The sequence below is a fragment of the Vipera ursinii genome, assembly GCF_947247035.1.
Source record: "Vipera ursinii genome assembly, chromosome: 1".
Lineage (NCBI taxonomy): Eukaryota > Metazoa > Chordata > Lepidosauria > Squamata > Viperidae > Vipera > Vipera ursinii.
The window spans coordinates 303924916-303939271 of record NC_139512.1 but is presented as its reverse complement, the minus strand read 5'-3'; the positions used below and the strand labels follow the sequence as shown (position 1 = coordinate 303939271).

At 40.7% G+C, this 14356-nt stretch overlaps 1 protein-coding gene across 1 annotated transcript in view; it reads left to right on the top strand.

Moving 5' to 3' along the window:
* Positions 1–1440: 1440 nt before the first annotated feature.
* Positions 1441–14356, top strand: part of STUM (stum, mechanosensory transduction mediator homolog) — a gene marked incomplete at its 5' end in the record, with an annotated part of 39036 nt that continues 26120 nt past the window's right edge. The window contains one exon of the mRNA XM_083358255.1: positions 1441–1663. Coding sequence (XP_083214381.1) covers positions 1441–1663 — 223 coding nt within the window. The remainder of the gene's footprint in view (positions 1664–14356) is intronic.

Genomic DNA, 14356 nt, shown 5'->3' with positions numbered 1-14356 from the left:
GAAGGAGAGTGCAAAAGTTGGGTTGAAACTAAACATTAAGAAAACCAAGATCATGGCATCCGGCCCTCTCAATTCCTGGCAAATAGATGGGGAAGAAATGGAGCTAGTGACAGATTTTATTTTCCTGGGCTCCAAGATCACTGCAGATGGGGACTGTAGTCAAGAAATTAAAAGACGCTTGCTCCTCGGGAGGAAAGCCATGGCAAATCTAGACAGCACACTAAAAAGCAGAGACATCACCCTGTCAACAAAAGTGCGTATAGTCAAGGCTATGGTCATCCCAGTTGCAATGTATGGCAGTGAAAGTTGGACCATAAGAAAGGCTGAGCGCAAAAGAATCGAGGCCTTTGAACTCTGGTGCTGGAGAAGACTCCTGCGAGTCCCTTGGACTGCAAGGCGATCAAACCGGTCAGTCCTAGAGGAGATCAACCCTGACTGCTCTTTAGAAGGCCAGATCCTGAAGCTAAAACTCAAATACTTTGGCCACCTAATGAGAAGGAAGGACTCACTGGAGAAGAGCCTAATGCTGGGAAAGATTGGGGGCAAGAGAAGAAGGGGACGACAGAGAATGAGGTGGCTGGATGGAGTCACTGAAGCAGTAGACGTGAGCTTAAATGGACTCCAGAAGATGGTAGAGGACAGGAAAGCCTGGAGGAACATTGTCCATAGGGTCGCGATGGGTCAGACACGACTTCGCAACTAACAACAACAACAATTATAATAGAAATAAGCAGCTTCAAAATCTTAGTTCATATTTTGCATACCTATTGAAAACATTTTTTCTTCCTTCACCCACACAATTCACCCATGGGATACAGGATCATTGGCTGAGCCCCACGTTGTGCTACTATACATTGGGGCAAATTCTGTCCCAGCTGTTGGGTTAGTTGTTATTGTGGCATTCTACAAATTGGTCATCTGTGCATCCGCTTGGGGAGGGGGGGTAAAGAGTGATTTTTCATAACTTTCTAGAAAAACTACTCGACGGGGCAGAACAGGTGAGCTATGCTGGCTGGGGAATTCTGGGAGTTGAAGTCCACGCATCTTCAAGTTCCTAAGGTTGGGAAACGCTGGAATAAGCCAAGTCCCCCTGTAACGTGGCGGTCGGAGAGAGTCTGCGAAGCCAGGACCTGAGGAAAGAGGCAGAAAGGCCATCAATCTACCGCTCGCCTTCGGGCGGGAGAAGCGCGCGCGCGGGGCGAGGATAAGAGAGAGAGAGAGGCGGGAGCGTGCGTAGCGCGGTCTCTCCAAGCGGCGTAGTCGGGCGCTTGGACGCGCGTTTAGCACCGCGCCTCGCCTCGAGATTCCCTCCACTTATGCTCAGGCGCCTCCTTGTCCTTAGGCAGACGCGGAGTCCCGGTCGGAGGCTCACACGAGCGGAGACGCTCTGGGACGCAGCTACTCCGGCGCTTCCTGGCTGCTCCGGCTAAAGCGGGCGTCATGGACCATGGCCCCAAAGAAGGGGACGCTGCCGGGCCGACTGCTGGCGACGCCGCGCGAGGAAATGCCGCCGCCGCCGCCGCCACTGCCGCCTCCTCCTCCTCCGGCGGCGTGGTAGTGCAAGTGCGCGAGAAGAAGGGACCCTTGCGTGCCGCCATCCCCTACATGCCGTTCCCTGTAGCCGTCCTCTGTTTGTTCCTCAACACCTTCGTACCTGGACTAGGTAAGCCGCCCCTGCCCTTCGCAATTGCACGCCCGCTAGGCGGCGCTCGCGTGACTCCACCTGCTAGAAAAAACAAAAGAAAAGAAAAGAAAAGAAAACTAAGCGGGAACCGGGGACGTACCCGAAGCAAGCGGAATTCCTCTGTTAAGGCAGACGCAGCTAACCGCCCAGGTGCGAAGGTGTAGCCTGGGCGAGGCTGCTGGGCGGGACGTTCCGTCTTGCGTCCGTCTGTGCCTTTCCGTTTTGGACTCGTGGGGAGCTTGCCGGTTAGGCAGACGCCTTGGCTGCCTCTCTCGGGCGGCTGCTTTATGTTTCGCCGTTACTTGGGAGGTGGGAAAGGGGGTCTATTCTATTACCAAGCGCTCAGTTGCAAACCAAGTCAAGCTGCCTGTCCAGGCTAGTGCGAGCAAGTCGCGTGGAGAAGTGGAAAGTCCGCACAACACGTCTGGCGATTGTAACTCTTCTCTTTGGTAGTTCCACTGAAGGGAGCAGAGTGGCCAGCCTGCACTCCCTGAAGTTGGATTTCTTATAGGGGAAAGCAGGGGTTTCTGTGGGACCAGGACGAGTGTTCATATAGCATGCAATCCAGCACTGTCTTTTTCTTTGGCAGTTAACCAAATATATACCAGCAGAGCCTAAAAGCAGTTTTAATTGATGTTGGTAGAGCTGCATCCCCCATTTGGTTATCAAAAGTTCTGGAGCTAAGAACTATATTCGTCTTTATCCTCTGTGAATATCTTTCAGCTACTGTTAAAAATAGCACTGATTTAAGCTAGTAACTGTTGCTAAGTACTGGGGGTTTTGAATTTTGTAAACCAATTTCGGTGTTGTTTATCCTGAATTCATTGTGATGTTTTAGAATGGAGCCAGGAGAAGTCTGTTCACAGAGTAATTAATTCAGAATCCCAAATAAAAGCTTTGCACTTCTCAAGTTCTGACATTCTTGTTAGGACAGGAACTTAAATGTGGGGAAGAAAATGTAAGCATCTTTTGCTTTAATTGTATGAACATACGTAGTAGCATAACATATGCATTCCCTTTTAAAGTTGTTGAGGTTTATCTACTGCAGCCACCACGAAAAAACATTTTGGGTTTACATTATTGGCTTTTCCTTCAATTCTCTACAAAATTTCCATTTAGTGGAAATACGAAACTCTTTCACATGATGAATCGGGTCCATCTCGAGTGGAAAAGGAGAGGTGAAATGCTCTTGCATGGCCATTAGAATGGGAATATTTAGAGAGAAAAAAGTCAACTTCCAGAATCAGAAGTCAGTTTTATTAGATATAAGATTACTGAAACAAGCTTCATGTCACCTCATAGCTGAATTATACCTCTTCTGATAGGAAGATTCAGAGAAGCAAAATTCCCATCTGTTGTATTTCTCCTTGTTGTATCTGATATGGCAAACTGTCAAAAAGATGAGTTATTTTCTTCTTCTAGCTATATTGACTATTCATGAGAGGAATTTCTCTTTGTATTGCCTTTGAGAAATGTTAAGTTTTGCAATTGTTTAAACTTGTAATGTTAATGTAGCCAGGATAGAACTAGAGGCTATTTGCAAAAAACCAGAAGAGAAATTTATATATGTGTGTGTATGTGTGTGTGTGTGTGTGTATTAATATGAAGAAATACTATAGAATGTGGTTGGCAAAATTCCTCTTGAGTACAAAATAACTGGGTAATGTGTCCTTGAGCAGCACTGAGATAAGACTTTACATATGCTGACATTGTTAAAATAGCATGCTGTTTAATCCTCCTGTAAATATATTAAAAGCCAAAGAATAGTGCCATGGAATTGGCTCTAAATGTTCTTTTGCATGGTGTGATATTACACCAGCACATTGTTGATAATAATTCAAGCAAATAGTTGTTATATTTTAATTAAGTCTTAACTTTATGAAATACCAATCAGCATAAATGAGTTTCCTAAATTTTGCGCCCTTTCTTGATAGGAGCTGGTGCAATTTAAGACCATCCTCATATATCTCCCTGACGTATGGCATGTATTCCAAAGGAAATACTGTGAAGAATATTTTGTAGTGTTTCCTCTGGAGTTGCATTATAGACTGTTTTCCATAAATGAGAGCTTTCTTTTTTTAACCCCTTTCCTCTTGTATTATAATTGTATTATAGAAAACCATGCCATTCAAATCTCAGATTGTGCCCCAGCTAACAAATCTACCAGTTAAAGCTCCAGATTTGAGAAGGAGAGCCAAGTGATCCGCCCCTTGGCCTCTCCGTACAGTATGGAGACTATGGGACCATCCTGGAAGCAAGTGCTATTTCAGAGTGGCCACAATTCATTGCAGTTGCTTCCAAGGTAGTTCCCACTTCTGGGACGGTGCCACACTGCCTCCATGTAGGAAGGCCGTGTGGCGGAGAGGCTATTTCTCAAATGACATCTAGAGAAAACCTAAGTGAATGAGCTGTGATGGGGGTTGGGGAGGAGGATGTGAGACCCAGCAGGGTGTGAAGCAGACCCAAAGCCTGCAGGGATCTGACAGGGAGGGGGATGTGGGAGGAAGATAAGCAGGGGAGCTGCTGCAACATCCCTGCAGTTGACCATAAGAGCAGGTGCCTTGCTGAGCACCTGAATTTTGTTCATGTGACCATGGGGGCACTTCAGTGGCCATAAATTCAGGCAGGGCTCATAAGTCCCTTAATTCAGCACCATCGTAATTTCAGTTGGTCACTGAACGAAGGGACTACCTACCTGTAAGGCATGACATCACACACAGACTTGATTATCAGATTCCGCAGTAGGTACAATGATACACCTGATTACTTCTTCAAATGAAGTGATGATCCTATAGGTTCACATCCTTTTGTTACACACAAATATATAGCTTTGGATCATTTTCTTCAATAAATCAATGAACAAGTATAATGTTTTTGACTCGATTAACTGTGCTCTTTATTTAGTTTTAGGATTTGTGTGGAGAACAGGTAAGATTTTAGGTCATATTTATGCAGAAATATTAAAGATGTTCACAAACTTGTAGGTACCACTGTTTTCAATATGAAAATGAAAAGGCACTAACCAACCAAAGTTTTAAAAATTCAGAGCATCAAAGCATCCAGATTGGGAAAATAAATGTTTCAATTAAATACAGTATATTGCCATTCAGCAATTTTAGGTAGGTTGTATTCTTTTTATAGCGTTCCCAAAGTCTTAAAAGTAGAAGTAGTGATAAGCTAATTAAAGGTGTTAATTTTTTTAAAGAACACTTTTCATGCACCATCTTTAAGTAAGAATTATTTTAGACCATGGGTATCAAACTCGCGACGTCACGTGATGTGTCGCGATGTAGCGTGACTTTTTCCCCATTGCCGGCAATGGGGTGGGCGGGGTTTTGGCGTGATGCATCCTGCCCATGGGTCAGCAGTTTGACACCCCTGTTTTAGACAGTCAGTTTTTCATGAGAAGTATCAGATCTAAATCTTATTCCCAGTAATATGTCTTGGTGTTTGTTGTTTTCAGTAAAGTTAATTTCCAAACAAATTACAGCTAAACACCTGCCAGAAATTCAGAGGAGCCAAATAATAACTTTCTAGTTGTACCCATAGAGGTTCACATTCAAAATAATTTCCATTCCAAAGAGTCAGAAGTTAATGTATATACCAAATGGTATAATTAAAAATCAGGAAAATTAAAATTAGGCTTAGGCTTAAACTGCAGAGATCTTGGCTGATAATAAGTATTTTAACAGGAAAAAGCATAGGAAAATAATTGGAGGTAAGCCCACCCATAACTATACAATTGACCTGGCAACTCTTTTTTCAGTAGAACCAGGTCCCAATGTTACAACTTAGCTAGGAGAGAAAATTATTTTGAGTGGATGTTATATAAAATTGATTTCCTGTATCCACTACTTTGCCGGCCCCAAATAAGAGGTGGAGGGAATTTGGAATTGATGAGTAAAAATGATACCAGGATTTGAGAGTTGCTTGTTTCATTCTATTCTCCTAAAATCTTTATATTTCAGGGATGGTGACAACATTAAATCATAGTACAATTATAGTAGAAATAAGCAGCTTCAAAATCTTAGTTCATATTTTGCATACCTATTGAAAACATTTTTCTTCATTCACCCACACAATTCACCCATGGGATACAGGATCATTGGCTGAGCCCCAAGTTGTGCTACTATACATTGGGGCAAATTCTGTCCCAGCTGTTGGGTTAGTTGTTATTGTGGCATTCTACAAATTGGTCATCTGTGCATCCGCTTGCTGCTGGTGTTTCAACAATGCTACTGCCAGATGCACAGCAGATAGTGGAGTTCCTTGGGAATTGGTAGCCATTCCTGAAATTCTTCTCTTTGGAAGAGAGTAGAAAACTTGCAAAATTGATGTTGATTTCATGAGATAAACCAGATAAGAATCACGATCAGATTACCTATTTCTACAAAATCTTTCAACTGAAAATATATTCAAAATAATGTATTTTTATCATTCCAGCAAGGATTTTTAAGTTGCTAATTAAAAATTCTGGTATGATAGCTTTATTAAAATATATTTTAGCATTCTGAATGCTTATTTCTGCAAATCGTTTGTGCAATTTTTATCTGTTGATTGCAAAACTTGTGCTATAGTGCAATTGTGGGAAGAATCCAGAGAAAGAAACATTTTGGTAAATATTAAAAAGGCAGAATATATTTCCCCAAAGGATTTTAAAGGTAGAAAGCAACCCCCCCTCCCCCCAAGTCTCTCTGCCCCAAACAGAAACCAGGTCTGCAGAAATGCAGATGTGATGATCTTGTCAGGAAGATTGGAGTCAGGAAGCTTGGATTAGAAAAAACGATCCCTAGAATCAACAATCTCTCACACCAAAAAATCCAACAGTCATCAACCACACCCCCAGGGAAGAAGGATATGGCCTTTGGGACATAATAGGATTAACCCACCACCATCAGAATACCAGAAAGCCACACTCAGACTCAGGTCAAAGTTCATGCCACAGGAACAACTCCAAACAAAGGCTCAAGAAGGTATACAGTAAAAACCCACTCCCTAATACATGTGGTCAGTTTTTCCAGAGCCATCTTTCTGTCTGGCTCTCCTCTTCAATAAACTACAACCTTCTTTCTAAAGCAGTCTCCATGTTTGTTTATTCCCAGCTTGGACTGGACCCTGATGAAAAAAAAATTGTTCAACACAATTATTACTAGAACAAGAGGATTTTTTTTTCAAACTGGTACTAGATGGCATGTGATTAGTAGTTGCAGAATTGTATTTGTAATGGTATTAAAATCTCTCACGAATAATTTATTTGTATAATACAAGTGTATGTTTAAGATAACTATTACAGCCATTAATGATTATTTAAATGTAACAAGTATAAATTACATTTCATCTGAATCTGATAAATGAGTCCTGTAGTGGAATCTGGAGTTGAAGTGAGGGGAGAAGTAGGAGACTGACTAGCCTGGAATTGTGGAGGGAGGGGGAGGGAGCAGCGGAAAGCACACCCTCCCTAAACTTTGCAGTGTTTATCTAGTAGTTTATCTAGTCAGTGCATGAATCTGGCAAGATTCCTGTTAATAGGCAAGTGGCAAAAACATACCATTCTGACCAGCTACCTTGTTCCTTGCATCTGACAATTCAATAATATTTTATAACTGTAAAAAAAATAAAGTTTTTCTTGGAAGTTTATAAACAAAATACAACAATAATTGTTAATTGCAGTTCTTGCCTAGGTTAAAAGTTATAATAATTATCCAAGATGTTATACATAGTAAGCATAACAGCATAAAAATAGTTTAAAATGAGTATAACAAGTTATTTACTTACTTATTTACTTACAAGTAAGTAGTAGAATCACATAATCATATCATAATCATAATAGTAAAGTTAGAAGGGACCTTGGAGGTCATCTAATCCAACCCCCTGCTCAGGCAGGAAACCCTATACCATTTCAGACAAATGGCTGGGGCACCCCACTACACACTTCCGTCCATGTAGATGCGGTTCCATTCAGGACCACACACTGAGTACGGCCTGTCAGCCAGCTATGAATCCATCTGGTGGTGATGCTGTCTAAGCCACATTTGTCTATCTCATCAAGTAGTAGTTTGTGATCTACTTTATCAAATGCCTTATTGAAGTCCAAGTAAATTATATCCACAGCATTCTTCTGATCCACTAATTTTGTCACTTGGTCAAAGTGCAACAAGATTTGTCTGGCATGAACTGTTTTTGACAAACCCATGTTGGCTTTTAGTAATGACTTTGTTTGCCTCTAGGTGCTCGCTGATTCATTGTTTGATTATCTTTTCCAGAATCTTCCCAGGTATTGAGGTCAGTCTGATAGGTCTGTAATTTCCTGGATCCATTTTTCCCCTTTTTTGAAGATGGGAACTACATCAGCTCTTTTCCAGTCCTCTGGTAGTTCCCCAGTGCTCCAAGATCTTTGAAAAATATAGTTCAGTGGTTCTGAGATCACATCTGCCAGTTCCTTGAGAACCTTGGGGTATACTCCATCTGGTCCTGGTGATTTGAACTCGTCTAGGCTGGACAGGTGCTCACTTACCATTTTCTTTCCTATCTTAACTTGTGTTTCTATCTGTTTTTTATGGCACTATTTTTGATAGGTTGGTCTGGTTTTTTCCTTTGTGTAAAGACACACAAAAAATTAGTTAAATAGTTCTGCTTTCTCCCTGTTGCTTGTCACCTTCTTGCCACTTTCACCCACTAATGGAGCAATCATTTCCTTTACTTTTTTGTTTTTTGCATGTTGAAAGAAGCTTTTTTTTTGTTATTTTTGACTTTGGTCGCAAGCCTTAGTTCATTTTGAGACTTAGCTTTCCTCACTTTGTCTTTGCAGGCTCGGGCTATTTGCTGATATTCTGACTTAGTTACGTTCCCCTCTTTCCACTTTCTATACTTGTCCTTTTTATCTTTCAATTTATCAGTGAGTTCTTTATGCAGCTATGCTGGTTTCTTTTGAGAGCTGTTATTTTTCTTCTTTGGTGGTATTATGCTAGACTGGGCTTTTATTATCTCACTTTTCAAAATTTCCCAAGCTTCTTGAGTTGTTTTCCCCTTGAGGATTCTCATCCATGGAATCCTTCCCAAGCTCTCTCTAAGTTTATTGAAATTAGCTCTCTTAAAGTATAAGACTGTAGTTTGACTGTATTCTATTGCTTGTGCTTCCATAATGTTGAATTCCAGTATTGCGTGATCACTTCCTCCCAAGCTTCCTGTGGCTTCAACACCTTCTATCATTTCATCTCTGTTAGTGAGAATTAGATCCAAAATGGCTAATCCCCTAGTTCCCTTGTCTACTTTTTGGGTGACAAAGTTGTCTGCTAGGTTTGTCAGGAATCTGTTTGATCTTCCACTTGGTGCAGAGTTTGTCTCCCAGTTGATGTCAGGGTAGTTAAAGTCCCCCATTACTATTGTGATGTGCTTCCTACATACCTTAGTTAGCTGACTAGCAAAAAGTTCATCTATTTCCTCTGTTTGGTTGGGTGGCCTATAGTATACACCTATGGCAATGTCATTTTTTCTCCCTTTTACATTGACCCAAATGCCTTCAGGTTTACAATTTTCATCATTGTTGTGCTCTATTTCTGTAGAGATGTAGTTATTTCTTATAGAGAGAACAACTCCATCTCTTTTATTTGGTCTGTTTCTTTTGAATAATTTAAATCCCTCTAGCTGTGTGTTCCATTTGTGGGTTTCATCCCACCATGTTTCCGTAATGGCAACAATATCATATCTGCCCTCATTAACCTGAATTAACATGCTTTGAATTAATCTTAAATGATTTTTAAAATGATTTAAATTTATGATGTGGCTGTCCTTTATTTTCTGCATACAGGGAAAGTGTATTTAAATACATTTCTGAAAGAATATATTTTGTATAAATAGTTCCTGTTAATTTGCTATTTTTAAAATATTTCTGAGTTCATTCTTGTTGCCATGACAATTTCATTTTCATAAACACATTTTTGTGGTGTCTATGTCTGCTCCTATTTGACATTCTGGAAATTATATAAAATTGAAGAAAACAAATCAGTAATTTTGATATTAAACAGATAATGCTATCAATTTTGAGTGGTTGTATATTTATGCATTTTATTGGGGTACTTTACACTACTTTCTGACCCCCAAATACTCCTACAAAGTAGCACAGTTTAATACAATAAATAGCTCAAATGCCAAACTCAAATGATAATACTGTAAAATTGGGACCAAAATAAAATGATTTACACATTTTCTTAAAAAGAAAAGCTGGAAAAAAATCTTTAAAGTTCATCTGATACTCGGAAAGAGACAGAATCAACTGCTACATAGAAAGAGTTTCTCAATCAGTTTCATTGAAAATGCTCTCCACCCCGCAATGCTGTCAGAATCTTGCACAAGTTTTTCATGTATTAGAAAAAATGATCGGGCTCTCGTACCCATGATAGGCTTTGTAAGAAGCTGAGTCTGTTTTTAAAAAAAAACATAACAGAGAAGCCAAAAAGGATCTTTTTATAGATCTGCTAACACAGTGTCAATTTAGCAAGCTGCTAATAAACACAGAGTGGGGAGGGAACATTTCAGATTTCAAATTAATTTAGGTAAGATATTATCATAAGTTAAATCAAGAATAGAAGAAGAATAGAATAGAGCTGGAAGGGACCTTGGAGGTCTTCTAGTCCAGCCCCCTGCTCAAGCAGGAAGACCTATACCATTTCAGACAAGTGACTGTCTATCTCTTAAAAACCTCCAGTGGTGGAGTGCCCATGATTTCTGAAGGCAAGCTGTTCCACTGGTTAACTGTCCTCACTGTTAGGAATTTTCTCCTTGATTCCAGGTTGCTTCTCTCTTTGGTCACTTTCCAACCATTGTTTCTTGTCCTGCCCTCTGGTGCTTTGGAGAATAGTTTGACCCCCTCTTCTTTGTGGCAGCCCCTCAAATACTGGAATGCTGCTATCATGTCACCCCTGTTTCTTCTTTTCTTTAGACTAGCCAAACGCAAGTCCTGCAGCCGTTCTTCATAAGCTTTAGTCTCCAGGCCTTTGATCATTTTAATTGCTCTTCTTTGAACTTTTTCCAAGGTCTCAACAACTTTTTTGTAGTGTGGTGACCAAAATTGGTTGCAGTATTCCAGGTGTGTTCTGAAATCAGCTGCTGTCAGGCCTTCAAGATAGCCCAGACTTGGAAACCAAAGCCATAAATGCTAATGCTACCTTTACTGTAGTTACAGTTATAGAATCTTGCAAGTTGGAAAGTGCTTCCCCTCATTGTCCAGGCTGCAGCCCTTCCTACTATCTCTCAAGGTTATTCTGACAGCCCATTATAATTGCACAGTTAAGAATAAAAGAGATAAAATACCTGTGCCAATATATACATTGTGTCTTATTTGATTTGCTGTTCTACAAGCATGCACTGAGACCATAACATGAGCAATCATGCATGTAAATACATAGAGCTTATCACCTCACTCTACCCCAGGAACTGCTGGAAGCCACATTTTTACCGCTTTACAAAAACCCAGAGTGGGTACCATATGAACTTCAGGGTGAATACTGTTCCACAGGAAAAGCATAGTGTCTACTGAGAAGACACATCTCCTAATTCCCACAAAATGACAGTGCTTTATAGCTGCGACCTGGAGTGTGCCAACTCTAGCAAATCTTACCGCCAGAGGAAAGTCAGCTATACATATTCAAATTCTAAGCCATAAATTACATCCAAAAAGCCACTGATAATCAATGCACCTTGAGTTGAGCCCAAGCTCATTTCTTTCCCCCAAAACAGGGGTCAGCAACCTGAAACAGTGAAAGAGCCACTCGGAACCGGTTCCCTCACAAAATGAAAAACTGGGAGCCGCAAAAAATATGTGCGCATGCGCATACATGCAAGCATGCGTAGAACAGGGTTTGACTGAAGAGTGGAGCCAAGGTGAAATATGCACCTACCCTGCATATTTGAATTGATTGGCTGAACTTTTTTAGTCCCACTTTTTTTTTTTTGGACTGCACATGGCAGAGTACTTGGAGCCGCAGGAGATGGCTGAAAGAGCCGCATGCGGCTCCGGAGCCGTGGTTTGCAGACCTGTGCCCCAAAACTTTGCAGCATTCAGGCACCAAGACAGGATCTCAGTGGCATTGCCTGTCCATCTAGGGGTCAATATTTAAAACGGAGTATCATTCAAACATTGATGATACCTGACAATCATGCCAATGGGTGACTTCACGCACTGGCCTCATGTAGATGTTGAATTGGAGTACATAAGGAAAGTGTCAAGCTCTGTGAAATTCTATATTGCAAGAACTTTGCATTATATCACTCCTTATCACCACCAACTGGAACAAGCCCCAGAAAGTGAATCACTACAGTCCAGTGCTCCCTGCTCCTAACTCTCATCAATGGTCCAGAAGGATGCTTTGATTTTATTTTTATCCTGCCCCCCTTTTTAGTATTTTAGTATTCAATACTTTTTGATATTGAATGCTTCTGAAATATCAAACAGAACCAGGAGAGTCATGTCACCCCTATTCTGGTTCTGCCAAATAAGTACAACCAGTGTTGTCTCAGGGCTGTACTCAGACTGAAGGCTTGACCAAAATGGCTTCAGATAATCAGTTTCCTTCAGCCTCTACTTTATCCTTAAATGTTGCACAAAAAACGGAAAGTTGGAAACTGGTTCTAAATTATCCCACAGTTGTCAGTTCCAGTTACGGCTTCATGAGGATGGAATGTACCATTATTCAAGGCAGATGGGATAGTCCACTCAGTCCAGAATGAATGCATCACTGTTTGAGCCCAGCCATTTGTCACCCCCTAGGAGGCCTTAACCAACTAGGAGGGGCAAGAGACAATACTAATATCCCCAAGGACCTTGTCTACTTTCTCAAGACCTACCTGACCAGGGTCCAACTTCATTAAATCTGAATGATCTTATCCATCAGATGTCTAATGTATTCATGATAGCAACTCTTCATATATTCATCTTGTCCTTCAATGTCCATGAGTCTGAGGGTTGCTTTTAAAAGGGCTATTGGACAGTGATAAGCATAGTAAAATAATTATATACTGCAATCCTTGTTATCATTACATAGACTGTAATGTGGGCATAGTCATGTTTAAACAGATTTATTCTTCATCTTTCTCTAGCAGTAATCTAGGCATCTCTTCTGGCTACTCTGTTTCCCTGCAGTCCTTAGAAAACCAAGGGGCTCAGTGAGATTAGCAGCAGTAGCTCATATGCAGTCCTATACAACACAACTGACACTTCATCATTTGTGGACGCAACTAGGATTTCTGGTGAACTTTCAGAAAAATTTCCAAATACCAACTGAAAACCAATTGTGGGTCCATCATGCATCTATTGCAGACTAATCTAAGAAGGTCCATCTTTCTTCAGGATGGAGGACATCAGAAAGTTTCAAAGGAACCAATTTCTGAACCGTGATCAGAAATTGATCTGACCATGACAAGGCAAAGTTACAGTCCCCTGCAATCTTCAAAAGCCTGGGCTTATTATCTAGGCAGGGTTTTTCAAATTGTGGTCTGCAGAACCTCTCTCTTTCTCATGTACAGCTCAACAATGTGAGGTTTTTAAAAAGTAACCGTATATCATAAAAAGGTGAGTGAAAAAGGACAATAGAAACAACCAGCAGCCAGATCTTAAGACCAGTAATGTGGGGGGCCTGCAATTAGTGCAGGTTCGCATCCCACCAGGCTCAAGGTTGACTCAGCCTTCCATCCTTCCGAGGTGGGTAAAATGAGGACCCAGATTGTTGGGGGCAATAAGCTGACTTTGTAATAATGCCGCTTGGGGTGTGTGTGTGAAAGCCCTAACAAGCAGGCATATACATAGAATGAAGGCTACTGCTAAGCTTGTAAGCCGCCCTGAGTCTTCGGAGAAGGGCGGGATATAAATGTAATAAAAATAAATAAATAAATATAGTAACTCTTGATCAGGAATTCTGGATATATATATATTTAAAAAACATTAATAGATTCCACTCCCTAAAAAATGTTTAAGACCTCTGATCTAGGCAATATGGCAGCATTAAATATACCTCCTGGTAAACATATTTACTATGAATTTAAGGATTTGGATGGAAAAGAACAGATCAAGAGGCATTCTGTTATATTGTCCCAGATTTCTGCCTCTGAAATCTCTGAAAGGGGTGGGGGGTAAAAGATGGGCAGTCAAGATCAAAGATGCTTTTAAGTCATCCTTCCTCTCACTCACCTGTATAAATGAGCCATATGATGTTGAAGTGATTTCTTTGGGTATAATGTCTTTGTGCTGTAACAAGACTTCAAAAAGAGCTATGAAGCCTAAATACTGGGTAGAATAAGAGCAAAATATAAATGAAGGTACAGTGCACACATATTAACTCAGAGAGCTGTTTAGTGGATGGAAAAGCAATATTTTCCTGACAAGTTTGTTTTTAAAATCCTGGGTTTAAAGGCACAGTTGGGATTTGTTCCCTAGCAACAGTGTACATCTAAGGCTTGTGAATGATTGCCAATATTGTGAAAAGCTTCACGGAAGAGTGAAGCAATTAGGAATGTGGAGGGTGGGAACAGTTAAATAAAAAGGTAGTATGGTGAAAGAAATTGTCAAAGATCTTCTGGAGCTGAAAACATTTCTAAGTAATAGTCAGATACTTTAAAACTTAACACTTGAAGAAAAATAATTATTTGATTGACAGCTTGTTGACATAACCACGTTTTCAT